The sequence below is a fragment of the Pavona decussata genome, unplaced genomic scaffold (genome assembly GCF_977016875.1).
Source record: "Pavona decussata unplaced genomic scaffold, jaPavDecu1.1 SCAFFOLD_127, whole genome shotgun sequence".
Lineage (NCBI taxonomy): Eukaryota > Metazoa > Cnidaria > Anthozoa > Scleractinia > Agariciidae > Pavona > Pavona decussata.
The window spans coordinates 641,477-665,535 of NW_028145541.1; the positions used below are offsets into that span (position 1 = coordinate 641,477).

Here is a 24,059-nt window from a genome sequence, read left to right on the forward strand (position 1 = left end):
CACAGTATTTTGATCTCTACATGTATGGAAAAGCCGGCAATAAATCCTTACAATGGTAACTGAGACAATCACATTAGTTGAAATTTATGTTGTCATCCCAGTGGATACCTGCAACAAGAAATTTTTGTATACCCTGCAGTGAAAAAAGATAGCCAACAGGCATTAAAACACCAGCACCAGCAGAATTTTTACAGACAGTAGCACTATTTCTGGCATGCTGGTTGATAACATATTTTTGGCCAAACAAATTTTTTAAGTAAAATCAAGACTGACGAAATTGTTTGAAATCTCTGTCATGGCATAGTCCTTAATACATGAAATTGTAAATGACTGTATGCCTTCACAGAGAATCATATACTAGATAACAAAACTCAAATTAAAAGGATTTGAAGTTTCATCAGCTTACCCCAGTGTACATGTAAATTATTTTATTAATGGTCACAAGTATTTGAGTTGTGGACAAATTTTCAACTTGTCAACAATTTGAATGGTAAAATTACAACCAGTAATTCACTGGTACAAACTTGCATACATGTACATGTAATAATATTGCAACTTTTAGAAGTTATTCAAGTTTTTTTACAGTAGAGCCCTGACAACTTGAACTTGGCTAACTTGAGCTCCCCACTAACTCAAACAAAATCCAATATTTCTCCTAGTTTTGGCCCCTTATTTTCACTCATTTGATATCAACTAGCTAAAACTCAGTTAACTTGAACTTCCCGCTAACTAGGACTAATTTTACTTAAAAACATTGGTTGGTAAACCTCAAAATGTCCGAACATACATGTAGCTGGTAGGCTGTAGTGTTGAGGTCTTATGAGACACTTATTAGTACAGTGTAGTATTATTGCAAAGTGATGGATGGTTGCTTGAACAGAGCAGTAAAGCAAACTTTATAGAGACACATGATTTCTACATTGGTGATGAGGATGTCAAAACTGACAGTCTAGATTTTGTTCAGTTTATAGCATTCTAAACATTTAAATACTTCGGAGTTGCACGAGAACATGTAACCGAGGATTTTAACTGGCGCAAAATTCACGAAAATGTCCTAATTAATCCTAGCTGACATTAGTAGGCACCTTATTGCGGACTTTTACGTCAATATACAAATAAGCAATAACTGAGCAAGTTTCAAAATGTCTGTACTATAAAGCTTTATGTGTAACACATATTTGGATCATATGGACCGATATGACTTGAATCTGGTTGGATTTGACCTTAAATCACTAAAAGCAGGGAAAATACACAGCAAAAAGGGCAAAAAAGGAGCTTGGTGTTACTATCGATCAAAGAATTTACTGATCTCGGAATTGTTTGGCCCATTCACACACACATCGTTCCAAAATACATGTGTGTGGGCCATATCAAAACACCTACTAAACAATCGAGGTGATGTTTCTTAAGCTACTATTACTTGTTTACAAGCCGTAATATATAATAATGCCACCTTATTGTCACACTGCGGCTTGAAAAATGTTATCTAAGCTTATATCTGAGGGGTAAAGCCACTAACGTTAACAGTTATAAAGGCGTCGTTCGATTACAAACTGATTTTCGATTAACTCATTAATTAAAGAACTTTTAAATTGTCCCCACTATCAAAGTAAGTCAAATTAACTTACAAACCAAAAAAATCAACTAAACTTACTTGAGACAACTGATAGGACGACGAAACTCAGAAAGAAACGAACTTTGAAATTAAACTTGTCCATATTTAGCGTCCCACGCAGACGTTCTTCGTGACGAACCCCTAAGAACGTGTGCGAGGCTAGTCCATATTTTGTTCTAGGGAAATTTCCCTACCTTACGATCCGACAACGGCGACGGCAACGTGGGGCATTTTTACTTCCGGTAGCGTATTGCGCATGAGTAGGTTTCTGAAAGTCAAACGGCGGTTTCCCTTCACGCGCGGACGTCAACAAGCCTTGTTTGACGTTCTTCGAAAACGTGGTGCAGCCATGGCAAAAGAATCAAGGTAAGAAACGAAATTTGAGGCTAACTTTAAAGTAGATTAGTTTTGTTATTAGATTTTCCGTGAAATGTAAACGAACCGAGCGTGACGTGTTTTGTAAAAGGACTACAAACTGAAGGAAGAGTGAAATTTGATTTGATTTGTTTGCCGTTGTTTGTGATCGCACTTCCCAATCACTTGCTCTGAGCTGAAAAGTATACGTACTCTTCCAGGCAGTTGAAATAAATGCTTCCTTATACATTTCATTGTTTCTATCTCCGTGAAAAAAGAGAGCAATTAAACTTAATTTTTATTCTGGCTTATTTGGAAAAGATCGTAGTGACTCTGTCGGCAAGGGCACTAGATTCTACCGCTTTAAAGTGCAATTCTTTTCATTCTGCTAATTAAAAAACCGTGTAAAATATTGTCACTGCTGTATGTACATAATTTGCAAGGACCTTGCTGGATGAGTTGAACAGTTCCATCGACGAATTCCTGACTAATTCAAACATGTTTATATTCATAATTGATTATAACAAAAACCGAAGAGGTTGGCATTCAACTGTTTACTTATAATTTATCATATTTTACAAAATCCAAGATTTATCGTTTTCCTATATCCTTGTGAATGTTGCATAATTTTTAAGAAATTAAATTTTGTCCATTCTGTTTTTGAAGCCATTTTTTCCAAACATAATTATTTGTATACATTATAATTTTGGAAGGAAAGGGGAGGTCATCATTTATTTTATCTATTGTTCAAGCTCAGCTAATTTTTTGGGAGAGTGCAATTAGGAACTTTTTTTATTGCAAACTAGGATGAAGAGCTGAGATACAATGGTAAATTATTACACCTAGTAGAGTGTAATTTGTGTAAGTAATTACATGATTCTGAGTGCAATTTGGAATAAATAAGCACAAGTAAAATTTTAAAAGGTTAACAAAATTGCACGAGCCTGCAGGGCGAGTGCAATTTGTGGTCTTTTAAAATTTTACAAGTGCTTATTTATTCCAAATTGCATGAGAAAAGTCGTGATTACTTGTTAATAATATACATACAAAAATTTCAAATGAGCTTTTGTTTATTTCTTGTCCGTGAGCTAATGCTCCACCTACATGTCTTTGATTGGTTTCAAAAATGACAAGCTTGACATACATGTTCATACATCTTTAAAACATGCTAAAAATACCATCTCACTAAAAATAGCTAGTTTTCAAATCACAAAGTAAAATTTTAAATCAATGTTTAAAGAAGTCTGAAGGCAATCACCCTCCTTGGTTTGTTTCCGAACTGACTGGATTTCAGTTTTCAATATTGTAGAAATTTTTGGTTTGTATATTATTGGTCTAAAATCATAAGTGTGATTTCAAAATCGAACGAGCGTGCAGCGGAGTACAATTTGAAATCACAAGCAGACAAAAATTGCACAGCACAAAGTTCAATTAGCACTTACTTATCCACTTCACTAAGTGCTCCTGCGGGTAACATGCAAAATTCATCAATAAAGATTTGGAAAAAAATAGAAATGTAAATACCAAAATTCCCCCCAAATGAAAATGATGTTCTTTGCCCTGTATTTTTCTGCAATCCTATTAGCTAGTGCAGGTAAGCTATGAAATTTGATTGGTTATTATTATTATTATTATTATTATTATTATTATTATTATTATTATTATTATTATTATTTCATTGATGACTGCCGCTTAAACGCTAGCCAAGCGTGTCTCCGCTAATTTTAGAAAGTGAATGATGGCGTGACGTTGTAAATTAGTATTTTAGGATCTTTTTAACAACTTTTTTATTTTAGTCTTACTATTGTTAAAAATAGCTCTGTTGTGCTTGGAAATAGTCGCTTTTTTTTTAATCAAAATGAATTTTAAATATTGAATTGTAAATAGGTTTTAATAGCTCTTTTTTCTACTTTTTTTAAAACTTGTAAATATCAATTTTGCTTGGAATATTATAATAAAGAAAGATTTTATTTAATTTTATTATTATTATTATTATTATTATTATTATTTCATTTTAGTTTTGATGGGCTAAAAAAAGGATGCAAGTTAGACCAAAAAGTAGTGTGATTCGTGAATAAATTGCACTGTTGAGAGCCAATCAGATTGCAAGGATCACCAGTGTTTTCAAAATGGGTGTAATGAATGGTCTAATCATATGGTGATTTAGTTAAGTCAAAACAAATTATATTTATGTGGTTTTAACTTTGTATCATGATTAAAATCAAGTGTTGATCTGCTCTGTACAAAAAACTCAAATTTCAATTTGGATATTTATATAATTATTATAATTTTATTGATAACATACTGATAGCTCTTCTTCATCAATTTCTTACACTTTCAGTCAATCAATGAAATGGACTGAAGAACACGAAGTACTCATGCTGAGGGAATTGATGCTTTTGCATCCCTGGCAGCACAAGAAAGGAACCACTGAGAGGGGTGATGACTGGGAAAAACTGGCAGTGTCCTTAAATGCTATTCCTCATCCACAATTCCGTGTTACTCAACGTTCTATTCGTGACCACTATTCTACCATGGAAAAGAGAAGAAGAAAGAAAGTCAGGGAAGAAGACAGAGCCTCAGGTATTGCCCCTGAAGAAGACAAGGAATTAGATCAACTACTTGATGAAATCATGGAACTCTTTGATGAATCTGACAAAGCAATAGATGAAACAAAACAGAGACAGGAAGAAGAAGCAAAGAAAGCAGAGGAAATGCGGAAGAGATCTCTGGAGACTTTTAAAGATAGTGCAAAAAGGAATGCCGACGATTCACAACAAGGAGCAAGACCGAAAAAATGTAGGGCTAGTGGTGCAAACACTATGGCTTACCTGAAGGAAAGGGCAGAATCAGAGGCAACCTTAAAGCGTGAGGAATTGGAGATGAAACGGAAAGAGTTAGCACTGCAAGCAAAGGAGCAGGAGGGAAGACAACAGCAGTTTGATATGATGAACAAGCAAACTAGAGATATTCAGCAACTTCAGCAGCAGCAGATGCAGCAGTTTATGCAAATGAATGCAAACATGATGCAACAGCACCAACAACAAACTCTTGCACTTATGGAGCTAATGAAAAAGTTTGCTGAGAAGTGACTCTGGCTAACAATTATGCAAGAAATGAACATTTTTTATGCATAAGAAGTAAACACTTTTATTCACTTAAACAGTTGTAATGATTTCTAAAATGAAAGATTTACAATAAGTTTACAGGTAATTTTAAAGAAAATGTTGTTGTTTAAAGATTTCTAACTTAACCTTTCAAAGTCACTGAATTGATGTTATACCAGTACCCAATGCATGTAGAGTTTGAGGTGGCTAGGGTAGGAGGAAAGTGTGAGCCTTTATGAAAGAAACACGATGTTAAGTACATATTAGGGCTTATTCAACAATCAAATTCCTATAATACTGTTTCATTTTTGTCTGTAAAATGCTCACCCTTTTTTCCCACTTTATGGTTTGCTTTGGTGGCATTTATTTAGCATTGAATATGATGCTTTATTAAAAACTAGTTCAGTTTTCCAAAGGGGTGTTATTTAGCTATTGCAAAACTTTTCTTACAGGCTCAGTGAAAATAATCCTCAATTGCTGGGGGAGAAACATCAAAGTATTCTGCTGTCGTGGATCCATAGCAACAAACACGAGCATTATGAAGAAGGGCACATGTAACATACATTTTACCAATAGCACTTAAACTAATTTTTAAGTTTTTTTTAAAGTCTAGAAATTTAAAATAATTTATGATATCTCCAAAAATCCATTCGACGGAAACTCTAACTTCGCTCATAGATTTATTCCACGCATGCTGTAGGGGAGTTAGTCCAGCTCCTCGAAAAGGTCCTTGGAGGTGTAAGCGAAGGGGATAGGCTGGGTCTCCATAAATGCAAAGGGGGTTGCCATTGGTGTCCACTGAATATTGTTGTAATTGGTTTAACACTCCAGATCTAGCTAACATCCCACTATCATGTCTCTTCCCCTCAACAGGCCCAAAAAGATTGGCAACAAGACCATTTGGTGCTGCAATAGATTGAAACTTTATGGCATGGACTTTTTTGTGGCCATTGTATAGACACTTTTGGTTTTGTCCAGGTCGGCAAATGGGCCTTACAGTACCGTCAACAAAGCCCCAACAATTTTCAAGAGCAGCCCCCTTGTTGTGAACTGCTGTAGCAAACTCCTCCAAGTGTTGAGAGCTTAACCAATCCTGGTCCAATTCAGTAAGAAGGCGGTTCCATGTTTGATACAGTTCGTTCATAACAGCATTAGAGATCATACACAGTTGTGGTTCTGGCCTTCCAAACCTGGGTATCATGTCAATGTATCTGCAAGGATACGCAAATCTTTTAAGAAAAATGCAAAATGCCTCAACCATGTCGACATTCACACCATTGTAGCAAATGATTCGATCTGGCAAATTCAGGACATCTGTCAAGTTGTATATGTCGTTCTTGTAAAACCTAAACTCAGTTTTACATTCGTCATCGGTCATCTTGTCGAGATCGAAGTGATCGTAGTTTGTGTAGGGTAAATCCGGATTTTTAGGCTTGTTTAAATCGTGGAGTAGCAGGAATTCTTCATCGTTAATCAAACGAAAAGCGTGAGCCAAGAGAATAGTGTCACGAAACTTGGGCATGTTTTCTAAAAACTTGTTGTTGAGTTACAGCGTGAAAAATAACAATGGCGTCCTCGCTCTCGCTTGTAAAAATCGTAATTTCAATTTTGGCGGGAACGCCAACGTCACCTACCTCACCTCGACCCAGACTTCTCAGGTTGCCGTTGCCGTCGCCGTTGTCGGATCGTAAGGTGCAACAGCATGCGCAAACTGAGCGAGCGCAAAGGCGCTAAATTTGGACCATTCAGGACCCGGCTCTTCCAAATCTCGTTCTCAGCAAGCCGGGAGTTCTGGAACCGAAATGAGGTAGACTGCCAATGCAATGCAAAGACATTAGAAGTAGGGCGAAGTAAAAAAAACCGCCATAGTCGAAATGCAATGAAAGTTACATTCACTTTTTTTTTCGGTGTCGAGAAAAAAAGAAAAGATAGCAAGTAATCGCATGACCGGCAAATGGAATAAGGCGCGAAAACCTTTGCAATATGTCAACAGCGATTGGCAAAGCTGAATGAATATGACACGTCGAGGTAAACGATGGAGAACAATTTTTCAGTTATTTTTTAATGCTGGTCGTGTACCAATTGTTACCATCATTGTCTAAAGCTATGGGCGGATCAGAGCTGAACAGCCTTTCCCGTGCTGTTGAAGGAGTTGAAAGAAGCTTTAAATACTCAGTTACATGCAAAAAAAAAAAAAAAAATAGCCGCCTAGGCGAGTGGGCGATCGAGTAACCCGGTACACAGAGTTTCTGAAAAATGGCAAGTTTTAAGGTTGGGATTTTTGCTGTCTAGTCTACAATAGGATGGCAAAATGCGGCTTAACGTGGTCTGGCATAGTTAAAGTACAAGCAGCAAACCCCCACCCTAAGATCCACTGAGTACCCCCAACGGGGTGTCGGTTATGAAAAAAGCTTTCCTAAGTAAAGGTAGACTACGATCACTCCCTTATTCTTCTTAGCCGTATAGTACAGGCGATCGTGCGAGAAAGCCTCGTCACCCCGCGAGGAAACGAGACGCGGGAGGTAATTTTCGCGCGCGATCGCGTGGCTCACTCGCTTTACTTAGCTAATTGAGAAAATAATGGACTGCTCGTAGTCCGTCCTAAAGACAATGTCGATGACCGTTTTTAACGGATCAAAATATAATAAAAACGCTCAAGAATATAGACATGGTGTTTGTTGTTAGGGTGTGTTTTTTTTGCTGATTTCGGTCAACGCCGCCAGTTAATTTAAAAGCCATACCCGGAGAGTGCAGACGTAATTTCCGGCGTTTGTTTGCCCCAGTTGAAACAAACGGTGAGAAAAATGAAGCTCTCCGGGCTTGTCACGCATTCCTCACCCATGGGAAGGAATGCGTGACAAGACCAAAGAGCTTCTGCTTAGGAGGCTAGCCTCCAAGGGATTGAAACCATAGTCACAGCTGGGGGAGGGGGGATTCTTGTCATCGAAAATTTTGAATTAAACCCCTAAAGGAGACCAATCTGGGCGTGGTCCAAGCTTTTTTTTTTTTTTTTTTACATGAAACAAAGACAGTAGGGAATATTCATACTAAGGGAATCAGCCATATTTTTACATAGAATCACTGTAATGACCTGTTATATCAAAGGAACAAAGTAAATTAAAGAGTAAAAGCAAAATATAACGTACTATGTGAAAATATGGTTCATCGGCGAGGATTCGAACCCCAGTCTCCTGCGTTCAATTAAAGAAGACAGTATCACGTCTGCCTTGAACGCAGGAGCCCGGGGTTCGAATCCTCGCCGATGAACCATATTTTGACATAGTACGTTATATTTTGCTTTTACACGTTAACTTTTTTTTCACCCCTAAAAAAGAACAACTAAAAAAACACAGACATGTATTTTTTTTAGATTTGCTCGCGTACAACTAAACGAGACCTAAAGATAATGGCGTTTTGCCCAGAACACCCTAAATGAGACCATGGCCCGAAATTTACACCCCTAAGCGAGACGACGAGCATCCCTGCCCCTTTCATATGAGATTCTCCCCCCCCCCCCCTCCCCCTCCCGTGAGTCCGCAACACAGAGACTGGTCAGACATGTGATATAAAGAATAAAATAAACTGCAAGGTAAGAAGGCTAGTACAACCGATAGATAGCTGGGCAGATTTAATACAGGCCAATAGTTGGACTTGGATGTCTGGTCTTCTACTGGCGTCACAAAAACATACCGGCTCTATATAAGGCTAATAAATGAACGGCGTGGCACTCAATCTGAATTTGCGATAATAAAGATAAATTAGGTTTATGAAGATAAATGCATATAAAATACATATACCTAGTAACAAAAAACTACAGAGGAAAGTGACAGCGTTGAGTTGAATTGTTACATGAGATTTAGATGTTTTTCTCCCAGTCAGTGCTTTAATTTAAAACTGAATGATCGCATAATATCACATGAGCCTGTTATGTCGGTCGTGGTTTATTCGCAATTAAAGGGGTGTCAGTAAAACGCGGGGTCGGGGTCGGGGTCGGGGTCGGGGTCGGGGTCGGGGTCGGGGTCATTTTTTTTTCTTTATTTTTTTCCTTTCTTTTTATTTATTTTTTTTTTATTTATTAATTTTTTTTTCAACATCACAGGTCTTTTGTGGGTCAAATAAGGATTAAAGCCAATGTAAAAAAAAGTTAAGTCTGTAAAGCTTACTAGCTTAGGGTAGGTCATCGGTGACAACACTCGATACAGTTCCGTATTCTGGCGGACTTTGGTTCCGTGAATTGACTACCTTTTATTCTTCCAAGAAACGAAATGAGGCAAAAAATACAAGGTACGAGACAATATATTTCCTTGAACTAACAAATTCGTGAACTAGAATGTGCAATGCATGAACTCACTATGAACACCCCCGCCGCCTTCCATGATCGTGCTCGTTTATTTCCGGGAATGAAATAAACATGCGATCGAATTCCTTTGTAAACTCGGCATTTGAATAGAATGTAGAACATTTCTCTGGAAATCTTTCCGAAAAAGACGCATTGACTGACAAAAAAAAAGATTCAAAATACTTTAGAGACAATTGTGATTCTTGAAATACTTGTGCTGTAATATAAAGAAAAATTCATAGTTTTATACCGTCAATAAACTAGGGAAATTTCTACGAGAACTCTGAAATCTCATTGCCGACATCAAAACTGACATGTAAATAGGCCTTATCACGGTTTTCGACGCCATTTTGACGAGTAGGCAAACAGGCTTGAAATAAAAGTGTTTGTATGGAAATCTGATGTCAAATAATGTTCATAAAACATCGCTGCTGAAAAATTCATGAATTGTCTTTTTCGGAAAGATTTCCAGAGAAATGGTCTACATTCCATTCAAATGCCGAGCTTTACAAAGAAATTCGAACGCATGTTTATTTCATTGTAAATGGTTTGAACCCAGGAGTCATGTCATAAGTACGTAAATTATGATCATCCGGGTGAGTGTAGTCCTGAGAAGGACTGTTTGTGGTGACTTTGACTGACGTTTCGACAACCTGAGCGGAAGTCATCTTCAGAGTCAAGTGAATTGTGGAACGTCAGTAGGTGGTATATATACGTCTCTGGTTGTTAACCTGATTGGTCAACGAAGTCCAGATGTTATTGGTCGTTTGTCAGTAAGCCGTGATGTTATTGGCTGTGAAGACTGTAAAAAGTGATTGGTGCGTTTCGATCCGTCTTTTGTTAGTCAAAAAGTCCGTGGGTCTATTGTTAGTAAAATGTCTATTGTTTGTTTGTTTCGTTGTTATTGTCAATAAGTCGTTTGTATGGTGCAGGTAGTTGTAGGCAACGGTTGAGTGGTGTTTGTTCTAAGTTAGTAAACCAGCTTTCCAGAGTGAGTCGTTGATAGTAATTTGTACAGTAGGTAATGCACGTGGCAGAGTCCCAGTCGATTCTGTGGTTCGTTTGTAAATGGTGCTCAGCAATGTGATTGTTGATATCACCATTTCTAGTTGCTCGTTTGTGTTCAGTCAGTCGTACGTTTAAATTTCTGCCGGTCTCACCAATATAAGTGGCCTGGCAGTCGCAGCATTTGATCTTGTAAACTGCTCCCTGTCTGCGGTTAGGTTCGTCTTTGTCCTTTACTTTCGTCAGTAGTTGTCGTAAAGTGCTTATAGGTTTGTGAGCTACACGGATATTGTAAGGTTGTAGAATCCGTGCGATAGTCTCAGAAGTGCCCCTTACGTAAGGTATAGTTACAGTAGTTACGGGAGTCGCGTCGTTGTTTGTGACGTTAGGCTCAGTGTTCTTGTAAGTGTTACGTCTAACAAAGTCCTTGTTGTAGTTGTTCTTGTTGAAAACGTTGTCTAAGTAGTTGTTTTCGTCTGCTAGTCTGTCAGGTGAGTCACAAACCAGTTGTGCTCGCCTTGTTAAGGTCTGTATAGTCGTTGCTTTGTGAGAAGTAGGGTTGTAGGATGACTGGTCCAGTAGTCTGTCAGTATGTGTTGGTTTCCTGTAAACCGTAGTACTTAGTTTGTTGTCGTTGTTGTTACGGGTAACTAAGCAGTCTAGAAAAGGTATTTTACCATTTTCTTCGATCTCCTTAGTAAATTGTATGTCAGCGTTCTGTCTGTTAAGGTGTTCGTGAAAGTCGTCAATTTCGTCTTTGTGTACTGCTGTAAAGGTGTCGTCTACGTACCGTAACCAGAGCGGTAGTGTCCGTTTGTAGGTTGCTAGGGCTTGTTCCTCGATGTTCTGCATGACAATTTCTGCTACAACAACAGAAACTGGTGAGCCCATAGCTGTTCCGTGTAACTGTTTGTAGTGCTTTCCGTTGTACTGGAAGTACGTGGACGTTAAGCAGAGGTTCAGTAAGTCCATTAAGTCATCTGTGGACAAAAGACGGATCGAAACGCACCAATCACTTTTTACAGTCTTCACAGCCAATAACATCACGGCTTACTGACAAACGACCAATAACATCTGGACTTCGTTGACCAATCAGGTTAACAACCAGAGACGTATATATACCACCTACTGACGTTCCACAATTCACTTGACTCTGAAGATGACTTCCGCTCAGGTTGTCGAAACGTCAGTCAAAGTCACCACAAACAGTCCTTCTCAGGACTACACTCACCCGGATGATCATAATTTACGTGTTTATTTCATTCTCGGAAATAATAGTCACGCGTGACATGGATTGACTATAACAAACGAGCACGATCATGGAAGGCGGCGGGGGTGTTCATGAGTTCATGCACATTCTAGTTCAAGAGTTTGTTAGTTCAAGGAAATATATTGTCTCGTAGAAGAATAAAAGGTAGTCAATTCACGGAACCAATGTCCGCCAGAATACGGAACTGCATCGAGTGTTGTCACCGATGACCTATCCTAAGCTAGTAAGCTTTAGAGACTTAACTTTTTTATATTAGTTTTAATCCTTATTTGACCCACAAATGACCTGTGATGTTAAAAAAAAAAAAAGAAAAAAAAAAAAAGAAAAAAAAAAGAAAAAAATGACCCCGACCCCGACCCCGACCCCGACCCCGACCCCGACCCCGACCCCGACCCCGACCCCGACCCCGACCCCGACCCCGACCCCGACCCCGACCCCGACCCCGACCCCGACCCCGACCCCGGCCCCGACCCCGCGTTTTACTGACACCCCAATTAAAGTGATTAAAAAAAACCCGACATTCCAGCAAATATGACAGATAACACTACTGAAGAGTGAAGACTTGAGTTGCCTAAATAACCATCATCTAAGATTAACAAGGATATTCTGCACCATTGCATGTCGTTCAAATTTAATATTAACCCGTCGTGAAACACGATTCCATTTCAAAGTTTTGATCTTAACGGCCGTAATTCTCAAAATGAAGGGCCACTCGGGGGGCCACTTTTATCGATTATCAGTTTGTTTGCAGATTCTAACAAAAAAATTTAATTTAAGGCAGGCCTTGTTTTCAAATTCGTTAATTACAATAAATCCTGAGAAACGTGGCTCGCGTTGTATTTGAAAAAAATTATGTTCATTTGTTTAATTAACAGGTGAAACGTCGTTGATTTAACAAATTGATTTCACTATTCAAACTCATGAAAATCGCTTAATTTACACAACCCTTTTAGTCGCGACGCGGTGCTAGAAGCTTTATTTTAATTCGCAAGACTGATTACAGTACCTCTCAGTACGTGCCGAGTGTTTGATTCAACGCAAAACCTTTTGGCCATGCTATATCTTAAAACGGTCTCATTTGTATCTTTTTACATTCTGGCTTGGTTTCGAGTATGCTTGGCTTGTAGTGAGACCCGATTTACTGAATTTCCAAAAACAGTAATCCTGCGAACATTAAAAGGTCGGCGCTTGGCAATCGAGGACACAGGATTTCAGTTTTATCATGAAGTTTTTACCGAGTTGCAATGCTTGGACATATGCCTTAGAACCGAACAGTGTCATTCTGTTGATGTCAGAGAAGGTTATTCCAAGAAAACTTGCAGAATTAATCGCGTTACCAAAAACCAAACGCGCTTGATTCGAGATGAAAACTGGTCGCATCTGGATATAAGCGCGCAATATTTGCGCGAGGTAAGTGTGTTAATTTTATATTATTGCTTTCTGATAAAAATGCCCGTTTCCCAATTCTTGACGCCATTTTCACTTGTCTCACTAGTTTTTAAACCGTTTTGGTCATGGATCACCAAGGGCGCTTTTCACTGGTCAGAACTGGCCGCCGAGACCACACAGTTCACAAAAGGGAATGCGCAACAAATTTCTTCAGAATTGCGGATACCATTATCGAAATGTTCAAGTTTGAAAATTTTGCGGAATATTATAATGCCTTCAAAATGACCCGTTCCATTAACCGGCTGAACAGGTCTGGCCGCCGCCAGTTCTAATAAATGGAAAGCGTCTTAAGTCAACAACAACTCGACAGCTAGAAATCCATATACTATCCATTGCGATTGTTAATAAGAAAATGATTCAGAAAATAAGTAGACCTGAAATTCCATTGGTAGTAATTCTGAGTTTTAAACCGACTTGTTTTTCATTAATCATTAATGCGATACAATCAGTTTAAATTGTTTAAACTTTATTTACACTTGAATTTGTCCGGCTATAAAGTATGAAAATTAAGACTACACTAAAACAGATTCAAATTCAAGTTATACAAGGGGTCTTTCATCATTGATGCCCTTTTGAAAGGAAAATTTGTGTAAGCCAGCATTGTTTGATCTGTAGGGATCGTTTAGCCAAAAATATTAGGGACGAATCTTGTTCCCCGAGGTGCTGAAGCTAGCCGACTATTTTTTGGGCGTTTCTAACGACGTATTTGCACCTACGAAAATAAAAGGGATTGTTTTTCATCGATCGTTCGGAAAGTTTGAGGTGACCTTGCGCTAAAAAAAAAAACCCGCTTGTTCTTTCTTCACATTTTAATCCGAATTTGGAGGCTGGCAATCTCTTCTGAACGTAACAGATATTCCTACAATCCCACCGGAACTGAAAGCCGTACCGGCATATATGCAATCTGATTTCATCTGTACTGCATACTGTATGTATGCCTAATTTCAATTTATTTTTTATGCCTTTGTCTAATCAAACGGATTACACCGTTCAATTCTATAATTAATCTCACTTACAATCAATTACAACATTTTCCATGCATAGGCAATGATATATCAAAGAATTTAAATTAACGTTCTCTGTAATTTTCAATAAAAAAAATAATGACTATGAAATGATACCTGCTATGCTTCGTATGTCATCTCTTTAAATTAAAAAAAAAGTTGGATTCTTTAGCTGTGTTTTCTTTTAAGTCAAAGAAAATCTTAGGGATCGAACTCCATCCCCCGAATTTACGAGGTCTTTTTGCAATCTTAACGACGTGTTTCGTCCCTTCGAAACTGAACAAAAGTAGTTCAGTAATTTTCCTGCGTCATAAAAATTTTAGGTGACCGAAAACATCAAAGGAAACGCTATTTTTTTCACAATTCAATCTCGAGAAGAAGAACCCGTAATTAATAGGTATAATAATTTAAAGTTAAAAACAAGTGGAAAGAAAAAAAGTGACTTACAAGTATAATTATTTAGCTAGTAACACGTTTTTAATTATCATAGAAATTTGAATCGTATCATCTTCTTTTTCCAACAAATAACAAATATTTTAACTGATTGGCTTTAATTTCAGATATTAAGTTGGTCAACCGATGAGTGCAAAGAGATGAATACAGGTAATATTTTGTCGCCGCTCACCGCTTGTACACGCCAGATAAACATTAAGGTAAACCGTTCGAACCCGCTTCTCCTGTAGCCTCCCTTGCAGACGCTCTTTTGGCTCGTCAGGCAATCCTTGTCCCACTGCAGTTTGGGTTGCGTTTGATCGCTGAATTCGTCTTAGACTCTTGACTTCACGTCAAAGGATTAAGGATCTTTCCAATCTTGTTCCCAGGGTCTCCTCTTTTCACGTCTCCCTGGGACGTAAAGAGGAGAGACCCTGGGAATGAGGTTGGGATCTTTCGATATTAATTAATGACATCACTTCGTTTTCATGAGTATTAGTCATCAGTTCTTCTTCTTCTGGTGATATTTTTATTGCTAATAGTAATCTATCGCTAGTTTCGTTTCCTCATTTCATTATTTTTGTATTTGTTTTTAGAGGACCACAAGTTAATCAGTAATTTTAGTTACTGTCGCGTGTTACCCTTGTAAAATAAAGTAAAACGTAAATAAACGATTTTTCGAATCCATAACTGAGAGCGATTAGCTCTGACGAAGGGCTCACGCTCGAAACGTCAGCACTTGAGCTTCTTTACGGTGGCAAACATTAATTTGCTTTCATTAGATCAAATTGAAAAATCAACTTTTTTATTATTATTTGTACCCCGGCATCGTTTGAGCATTCTCCAGATTTTTTTGTTAATTTTTTTTTCAAAAATCCTAATGCCTAGGGGTTGCCCACCGGGATGTGCAATGCTAGAATGGACTGATAGATTACGTTAACTAGACTATGCCGTGCGTTGTCCCGTATCTTTTTTCAGAGACTGTTGTACGCGCGAAACACGCGTACTCCTCTCAGTAATATGAGTTGTATTTTATTTTTCTCAGAAATACTTTAGTAGCGCGCAGGAGGGAGGTGATTTTACACGTCTTGGTCTGTTTCGCTCTATCTACTAACCCTGTAAAAGACAAGAAGCTATTTGTAATCTACACTCTGTTACCGCCTCACTAATTATGCTATATTCTTAAGATTTCACTAACCAATTTATTCAAGTTGGAAACTGGACGAACTAAGTTGTGATCGATAAGGGGTTAGCTTCTAACAAGAGAGGATCATCCTATCTTGATTCTAAATAAAGTGTTATCGACAGAGCCTGAGTGATAACTAAAGGTAAATTGGTCACCGAAAAGAGATTCGAACTTTGCTAAGTCGATAAGCTGATAACCGAGGGGTGGGGCTTATAAATGCCAGAACTCGTCACCTTGTTAAAGAACAATAAGTTCTTTCTCGAACCGCACTTATATAATTACTGAGTAGAATTCAATGAACTACCCTTTGATAAATAATTGTTGATATAGTCCAACCTCGATCTGCATGGTATTAGCTTTTTTGTTCAGGTTTCACTGGCTAAAGGAATTACATTTTAAACTATAGCAAATAGATATCAAGTCAGTTTGTTTTTCCTTTTAAGCTGAAAGTACACCACCGACGCACATTCAAGAGAAGTTGGATCACTACTGCACTTACATAGCGCCAAATGTTGATGAGTGTAGCCAAAACAAAACACAAGAAGACTGCGCTGGGGATTGGAGAGCTAAAATTCTCCCCATGGGGTGGTGCTGTGTAGCCGCAGAGCATTCAGGCTATCAAGTGCAATCAGAACACTGCTGTTGCCCCATCTCAGTGTAGACATTCCTCAACATACGAGACACTGCTCATCTGTGAACCGTTTATCTCCTTGAGCTGGTCAGTTCAATAGTGAAGAAACTTTGCGTTAAGTCACGTTTCACCAAGTCACACTTCATACTTCAACAAGTCACACTTCACTCTTCACCAAATTACACTTCACTTCAAAACTAACACTTTAGAAAGTCAGCAACACAAAAATTACATGTGACGTACTGCTCTTTTGTTTTCATTTGCAAAGACAATGGTTTTCTCTAGCATTACTAACTGTCCTCATGATAATATATTGACACTGTCACGAGAAATTACATATTGATCAAATCAGTCTCTGTGAGATCTCTATTCTTACGACGTGTGGTAAGATATGCTGAAATGTGCTGAAAGGGGGCGCTTTTCATCTGCTTTAATTTACCTTTCCGTTGTTTCAGATATATATATAGTAAACTTAAGCGCCCTCTTCTTTCTTATGAGACACAACGTTTTCATTACTTTTCAACCTTTGGACATTCTGAAACTTCTCAACATTTTGAAACTAAGTAAACTGTACTAAACTATACTTGTTAACATTTTGAGATTTGTCAAAATTCTGAAATTGTCCTTAATAAGCTATGCCTTGGGGGTTCTTCCTGTCACGTGAGAGGTATCTCCATCATATTGAGCTTTATTCGTCTCCTGTTGTTTCATAATTGAGGGTATAGAACAGTTCAAGTGATCACATCATTCAGAATCATATTGTGTCCTTACCTATTTTTCATGTATTTTATCCATTTGTAAAATGACAAGCGATAGCTGATGCCGCCTTTACGACCGGGTAATAATATGCAGTCTTAAACCTCGGACTCCTACTATGTGAATAGGTCATTGCCGACTTGTTATGAACCTTACCATAAAGGCGAGGCTAAGTGCAAAACTTTTCATATGAAAATTAGTTTTGTTTGCATATGAATGAAAACTAATTTTCATAACAAAAACTTTCCACTTAGAATCGCTTTCATAATGTGGTTCAAAGCAACTCGGAAATGGTCTATTGGCCTATTATACCCAACCTCGTTCCCAGGGTGTTATCTCGAATGAGGAAGAGGGAGGACCCTGGGAACGAGGTTGTCTGTTATCCCCCGAGAATGCTACGTCATCATTACCCATTTATTCCGTTCGGCCATTTACTTGGTAATACCTCATCATTGGTGAGTTGCTTGTTTAAGCATTTAACAATAAAAATTAAGATTAATGTTATTCGATGTTTCGATGTATCCAACATCATCATCAAGAATGGAAAAACGTTAATGTCAAAGTTGCTAAAAGAGTTGAGTTTTGAATAATTGAATCTCATTAGATGGCGTTCCTGTGTGCTTAATTTTATGCTGAATGCGCTAAAAGAATATCTTCGCATGAATCAAGTCAGATTGCACGTTTAACGATGGTTTAAGCTCTTGCATAAACAATATTTCATGAACAAGGCAGTCAAATTTATTCCGGCACTTTTTGAGGACCGAAAACTAGTGTCCGCGATGGTTGATTTCTCGACCCCATGTTGTTTCATGTGTTTCCTAATGGAAGATCTTGAGCTTGTATGTTCGTTAATGCGTTGATATAGGTGTCAATTTGTAAAACCGACATAGTTCATATCAAATATACCACATTTGACGTCGATCAAGACTAGGACTTTTTAACTGTCTCCTTGTGTTCTCCGTAGTTTTCCGGTTAACGAAAGGAAGAGACAACATGACCTTGGGAAGGCTGTCGTTGCTCTGGTGTCACTTTGTACATTGTACGCTACACAACTGGTATTAAATTTGTTGATAGTGGCGTCGATCAACTTTGATCGACGACACTATCAACAAATTTATTACCAATCAAAACACTTAAATTAATCTTGAGGAAAATAAAGGCTGTTGTTGTTGTTGTTTGTTACTCTTAATTAATCTTACGTCATCAATATCCATTTTCCGTGCGCGCTTTGTTTAAGCAACATCGAGATTCAGTTTCTGGTATGCAAACTGTATATTTCAACTGTACAGTAATAAGGATTCCAAAGATGTCCCCAGAGGATGCCCCTCAGTAAGAACTAAATGAAGCCGTATAATAAACAGATCTGCGGGTATAAATATACTGGTTGTTTTAAAAGGTCAAACTTCAGGAATACATCATCCAGGGAATAAGACCAGCATTTGTTAAAGGTTTCTATCATCCTGGTGTTCGATAAACTACGGTAGACTAGTTTTGTGTGTAGTATTTTGACACATTATCTGTAGGCTCTCCAAAATTCGCACAAGAGTTTCCCATAATTGCCCTAAACCAAGAGAAACAAATTGAAGAATCTTCACTTTGTGGGCTTTTCAGAAAGAGAGGAGGTAAAAAGTGTTTCAAAAAGTATGCAACTCAAATAATTTCCGCGTCAAACTTTACACCGGGTCTCGAAATCTAAATTTTTCGGGAAAAGCCGTCCCGGAGTCTCGGTTGCTTTCTCGGTTAAATTCTCTCACGAACTCGCAGAAAAATTGCCAGTCCTACCAAGGTTCCGGTTTGCAGAGAGAAAATCTAAACAAAAAATTGAAATGATCAACAAGAAAGGTTAATAGAAGTGATTTAAAAACTCTATTAAGAATAGCAGATGGCTTATTGAGGAAATATGAGATTCTTGTAACTGGCTGCAGTCTAAGTGTATTTATTTATATAAGATTTAATTAAAAGATTTGGTTGCTGTTTTTTAATCATATCATATGTGATGTTTAACTATTTGTTATTCACTTTTCACTTTTATTGTACATATTTAAGCTTTTTATTTTGCAGTAGTCATACATTACGCGGTGTACTGAAAGGGCCACACTTCCTAAAGGAAGATGACTTGATTTTAGTCGGCGGCATGCAGAATGTTGCCGTCCGAAAACTCGCGATCAAGAAAAGGAAATCTCCAAACTTAAACTTTTAAGGTGTTTTTAGTATTGTGGCGTTTTTAATTTCAGCATGAAAAATTAATCGGTAATGCAGGAAGGAATTACTTTACACCTAAGTACTGTACAATTTTAATTTTTTTCTTTTTCTCGACGTCACAATACAGGATAGCTACAATCCCATCCTCACCCTTTCGCAAACCTAGCTAATCTCTTTTATTCTTTTTCGATAAATTGCTAAGCCGGTTGTTAATTTGCACGACGTTTATAGAATTTCCGATTTTTTCCCTTCGGCTTTCATAAGAGAAAGCAGATAAATTTTACAAGGATAATTTTGAAATTATATTAATTCAAGCAAGGGACATTAGACTTGTTTAATTTTCTTTGCTGAATGCCTTTAAAAAAAGCACAACTTCTCAGGCGAAAATGGAAGATCTTAGCTACAATTGTAACAAAAATCTCTAAATTGAAAGTTGACAAATATCTCTAATTACGTACACTTCCCGTAAGATTACGTTTTCGAAACCATTTCCCACAAACAAATGCTTGCATTTTCTTCACAAAAACCGAGAACAAAGGTGCTAATGAGATCGAAAAAATAATTTAAAAATCAGGAAATTACTTTTAAGTAATTTAAAACCACTGATTCTTTTAAATCCAAGGAAAATTTCCTGTTGCAATTTAGAAATTTAGAAAGCGCAGCTGCCTCTTGCGTCAATATATATTTAGGCCGTGAAGCCGGACCCAACGCTAAAAATGCGTCAAAAGTTACAGTTTACCGCAGTCTTTACAAGAATCATTCAATTTCTTTCAGTTGTTCCTCTATTCTGTCATTCGTACCAAAATGGTGTTGAATCTTTCAAGGAAATTCTTCAAACTCGTCAGGAGCCCGGGCGAGTTCGTCGACGAATCGTTCCAAAGATTTCTTCTCATATCGTGCTCACGAAAATGGCGTGTCTAGACCAATGTTTGAGAAATACACAGTGCGGTTCGTTTGACGTGATAAGAAGGCCGCGCGGCCGACGGTTTTGGCTTTGCACTATTAACCGACAAGCAAACAATTATCTAAGACTTACGGCTCTACACACTGGTTGGATTCATGTTAACATCAGTTCGCAGGAACTTCAAAAGGTTAGATAAGTTACCTAGTTTACATCAGCTGAATAATTCAACATACCCCTTGCAACTGAGGTCAAGTTTTGCCACTGTTTAGATGGAACAGAATATAATGGTAGTAGGTAAGAAGCGTGGAAGGGTGGGGTAGTGGGTAGTTGTTTCCACTTACCACCGGATTGACAGTGGAGGCTCCAATAATGATCAATACCTAATTTCTCCTTACAATCTCACTACTTCATCAAATACACAGGTTATGGGAATATAGCAACTGATCACCAAAGATTACTGAATGCCTTGACATTAAAGGAAATTCTCCCAACTAATGTCATAAGGAATGTATAGAGAAAAGTGGGGAGAATTCGTACATTGATAGTGAGCTTAAAGGTTAATGAAGATTATAGTTTCCCTTACTACTGTCCGCAATCCAATACATATGTTTTCAACTTAATATTCTTATTTCTGTTATTTTTCTTTCTATTGTTCCACTTCTCACGGCGTTTATTCCTTCTAGTTTTTCATTTTATATTTATTAATTTTTATTGTTATCTTTTCTCTAAACCATTGTTTATTTCGTTTTCATTTTATAAATCGAAAGACGCATGGATTTATGGATTCGGAATACTTCACACAATGAATATATATCCCGGTAAATATGAAATAGAAGGACGTGGTTACAAAATAAAATGAAAATATGGGAATTCACTGACAAATAATCTCGGTACATTCAAATAGATTTCGGCGGTCTTCAAGCTCAGACCTGAACAATCAAATTTGAGAGATTTAGACTCTCTAGGTTAAGATAAGATAAGAAGGTAAGAACTTTATTTTACGTGGCACTCCTCCGCGTGGAAAATGATTATTTATGTTTTTAAAGTCTCCATACCTTTTCTGCAAAGATTAAAGACAAATGCTTGTTATATCAAAAGCAAGTGGCCTATGTGACTTATCGTATGAAGAGGTGTTAAGTTTGCCAGTGGAACTGTTGGCCAGACTTTGAACCAGTTTCACAATTGCTTCGTGGGGAAATTGTTGCAATTTGCGCCTTGATCAGTTCGTAATATGAAAATGTTAGCTACTGTTTTTCTCCCCGTTGACCAAATTCCATTGACTTAAAATTGCAGGAGCCATTTTCATCACAGAGGGCATTTATTTCAGTAAATAGAGTTTGTGATATATGCGCAAACAATCAGTACCTTCCTCATACTTATTTAGGTCTAAATAATGATCGTGAAACAAGAAATATGAGTGATAGGAACCGACGTTTCGGTGCATCTTGCGCCATTATCAAGGTACATAATTAATGATAAAAAGCGGTTTGTAAAGGCTAAGTAATGGCGCAAGATGCACCGAAACGTCGGTTCCTATCACTCATATTTCTTGTTTCATGTATTTCTAAATCATTTCTTTTAATAATGATCGTATTTGCAATAACCCACTTGATCTTTGTTCAGGCTAAGGGAAGATTTTAAGCCATTCAACTTTTGCGTACTTGGCTCGACTAAGACTCCCCACGCAGGCTATAGGTATAGTAAGGACTGCCTCTAAATTTAACTTTTCTCAATGCTTTTGTAAGGTCTGTCAAACAGAACTGTAAACTAAATAATAGTAATTGTATGTGATTTTGTTTTTGACAGATTTTATCTTCAGTGACTGAGGTCTGCAAAAGGAGAGAAAACCGTACGTTTGAATCTATACTAGTCTAGTACTCTTCAGTAAATTCTAGATGAAAGTACAATTTTAAAATTTTCAGAAGCGTATTTTGAGTTATCAAATGAGGGGGAAAATTACCTTTTAAAATTAAAGGTAACTGTTTTTTTACTATATCGTTGTCGCTGCCTGATAATTCATGGCACCAAAAACTGTTTCATTTTAAGCACCGTGCTTGTTTCAATCTGTTTATTTCATTTATCCTGCGCTATGACCCGACAAGACATCTTACTAGTCCAGTTGTAAAATAATCACCGAAGAGTGGTTATCTAGCCGCCGTAGTTACATTTTTTCTATCCTTTTTGTGTTTCGAGCTGATAAGAGATCTTCTCAGTCCTTGTATTTAACCACCCGACACCGTTTTTGAAATCTTTTTACTAGTATTTCATTTATTAGTTTGATTCTTGTAAAAATATTTAGCTGAATTAATAGTATTCTTAGAGAGCTTTCTACCATTTGTCTCATTTTTCAACAGCTGGTATTGATTTATCTGGCCCAAAGTCGAATGACCAAGAATGTCAAGAAGACACGGACGGACCATGATTTGCGAAGGAAACAACTCACAGCCGTTAGTTGTTAGATACCGAGGTACTTATCTGATCTACTGGGGGCATCGATATCTGTGAACGCAGGACTTAGAGAACAAACAAGTTCAACATACCAAGGGTCTCAAGGACATCGTATGGGTTACATTGATTCCTTTTGATACTTTGTTTCCGCTGAAAAATTTGGAATAACTTACCAGAAAATGTTAAGATCGACTTCTGCTTTTGGAAATTTTAGAGTTTTACTTAGTACTTTAATTTTTTTTTTAATACCCGTTGTAATTTTTGCTGATCTTGTTTTGTTAGTTTGTTGTAAGCAGTAACGTAGTATTGTAAGTAGTGTTAATATTGTAAGTAATGAAGTATTCAGTTGTAATTATAATGTATTATATTGCAAGTAATGTAGTGTGCAAGTAACGGTATAGTATTGTAAATAAAAAAATTGTAAATTAAGGATATTATGTTTATTCATATAAAAGTGTATTTTGGTTTGTTAGCTTTCGTAGATATTAGCATATCTCTGCTACGCTTTTAATCCGAATTTAAATAAAGTCTATGTCTGAATGAATAGGTGTGAGTGACTGAAACAACAGCTAGCAGTTGTAATTAAGGCTGGACAGAATCAAGAATCCACGCGGATGTCACGCATTCAAATAGTACTCAAAATTTGACACTGAAGACTACACGACATTGAGGGATGTCGGATCTTGTATACCCTGCGAGCGGAGATCCCTTCGATCTTATTTTTCAACGGAATTGAAGATCAAGGGATTTCTGCTCGCAGGGTAGATCTCGTACAGACCTAGATCAGTAAAATATCGAATATGCCTAAAGGTTGGCCGATGATTCGGTTTGGAAAACAAACCCTCTATGGGAGCTACACGACCCGTTTTCCCCGAGTACACATCCAACTTTTTTGTTTTCGTCCTTTTTACTGCCGTAAGGATCTGTCTTGCCGTCTAAATCCGGTGCGCTCGTCTAAAACTGGCCGTTGTCACTGAAGTCTCCTTAAGGGGGGACTTAACCTAAATTTGAGTGAAATTTGAAGTGGTTTTAAGAAGGGATAGAAGAAAGAAAATGATTTTTGGAACACTAACAGACAGTTGATACCCACGCAAGAGCACCCCAGGACTAACTTGGTATCCGTCTATTAATTATTAACTACAAATTCTTATTTTAAAACTTCACTAATTCTTCAATATTTCTTATTTCTCTTAATTTAACCAATCCCTCTAGAAAAACTATCTCCTCCCAAATATACCCAAAAATCACCCCAAAATTCACAAAACACCCCACAACATAGATTTACGGGATGAACATAGAGTTTTTGGATCGCTTGAAACGTGAACGAGATATTTCCATTAAAGCCATGTAAAGTGCG

The 24,059-nt window shown here is 37.5% G+C and overlaps 3 protein-coding genes across 4 annotated transcripts; 2 read left to right on the forward strand and 1 right to left on the reverse strand.

Moving 5' to 3' along the window:
* Window positions 1–1,907: 1,907 nt before the first annotated feature.
* LOC146469060 (uncharacterized) lies at window positions 1,908–5,371 on the forward strand. Of its 2 annotated transcripts, none has more exons than XM_085123606.1 (2): window positions 1,908–1,981; window positions 4,311–5,371. In XM_085123606.1, exons 1-2 carry the CDS (start codon window positions 1,965–1,967, stop codon window positions 5,059–5,061), a joined length of 768 nt encoding a protein of 255 aa, XP_084979732.1. In that variant the 5' UTR covers window positions 1,908–1,964; the 3' UTR covers window positions 5,062–5,371. The 2 variants fall into 2 exon arrangements, with proteins under 2 accessions (XP_084979732.1, XP_084979733.1); XM_085123607.1 differs by lacking the exon at window positions 1,908–1,981 and adding an exon at window positions 3,486–3,584 and having other exon boundaries at window positions 3,934–5,371.
* Window positions 5,372–5,499: 128 nt separating this feature from the next.
* Window positions 5,500–6,692, reverse strand: LOC146469061 (uncharacterized). Its single transcript, XM_085123605.1, has one exon. The coding sequence runs from the start codon at window positions 6,596–6,598 to the stop codon at window positions 5,531–5,533; it is 1,068 nt and encodes a 355-aa protein (XP_084979731.1). The 5' UTR covers window positions 6,599–6,692; the 3' UTR covers window positions 5,500–5,530.
* Window positions 6,693–12,743: 6,051 nt separating this feature from the next.
* On the forward strand, window positions 12,744–22,984 carry LOC146469062 (uncharacterized). Its single transcript, XM_085123690.1, has 5 exons — window positions 12,744–13,100; window positions 14,704–14,746; window positions 16,205–16,479; window positions 22,061–22,103; window positions 22,609–22,984. The coding sequence occupies exons 1-3, from the start codon at window positions 12,744–12,746 to the stop codon at window positions 16,420–16,422; spliced, it is 618 nt and encodes a 205-aa protein (XP_084979816.1). The 3' UTR covers window positions 16,423–16,479; window positions 22,061–22,103; window positions 22,609–22,984.
* Window positions 22,985–24,059: the final 1,075 nt, after the last annotated feature.

Bases quoted from the DNA above. Each gene is read 5' to 3' on its own strand.
- LOC146469062 (XM_085123690.1), top strand. From the start codon at position 12,744: ATGCTATATCTTAAAACGGTCTCATTTGTATCTTTTTACATTCTGGCT. The intron at 13,101-14,703 runs GTAAGTGTGTTA...CTTTAATTTCAG, and splicing joins GCGCGCAATATTTGCGCGAG to ATATTAAGTTGGTCAACCGA. The intron at 14,747-16,204 runs GTAATATTTTGT...TTTCCTTTTAAG, and splicing joins GTGCAAAGAGATGAATACAG to CTGAAAGTACACCACCGACG.
- LOC146469061 (XM_085123605.1), bottom strand. From the start codon at position 6,598: ATGCCCAAGTTTCGTGACACTATTCTCTTGGCTCACGCTTTTCGTTTG.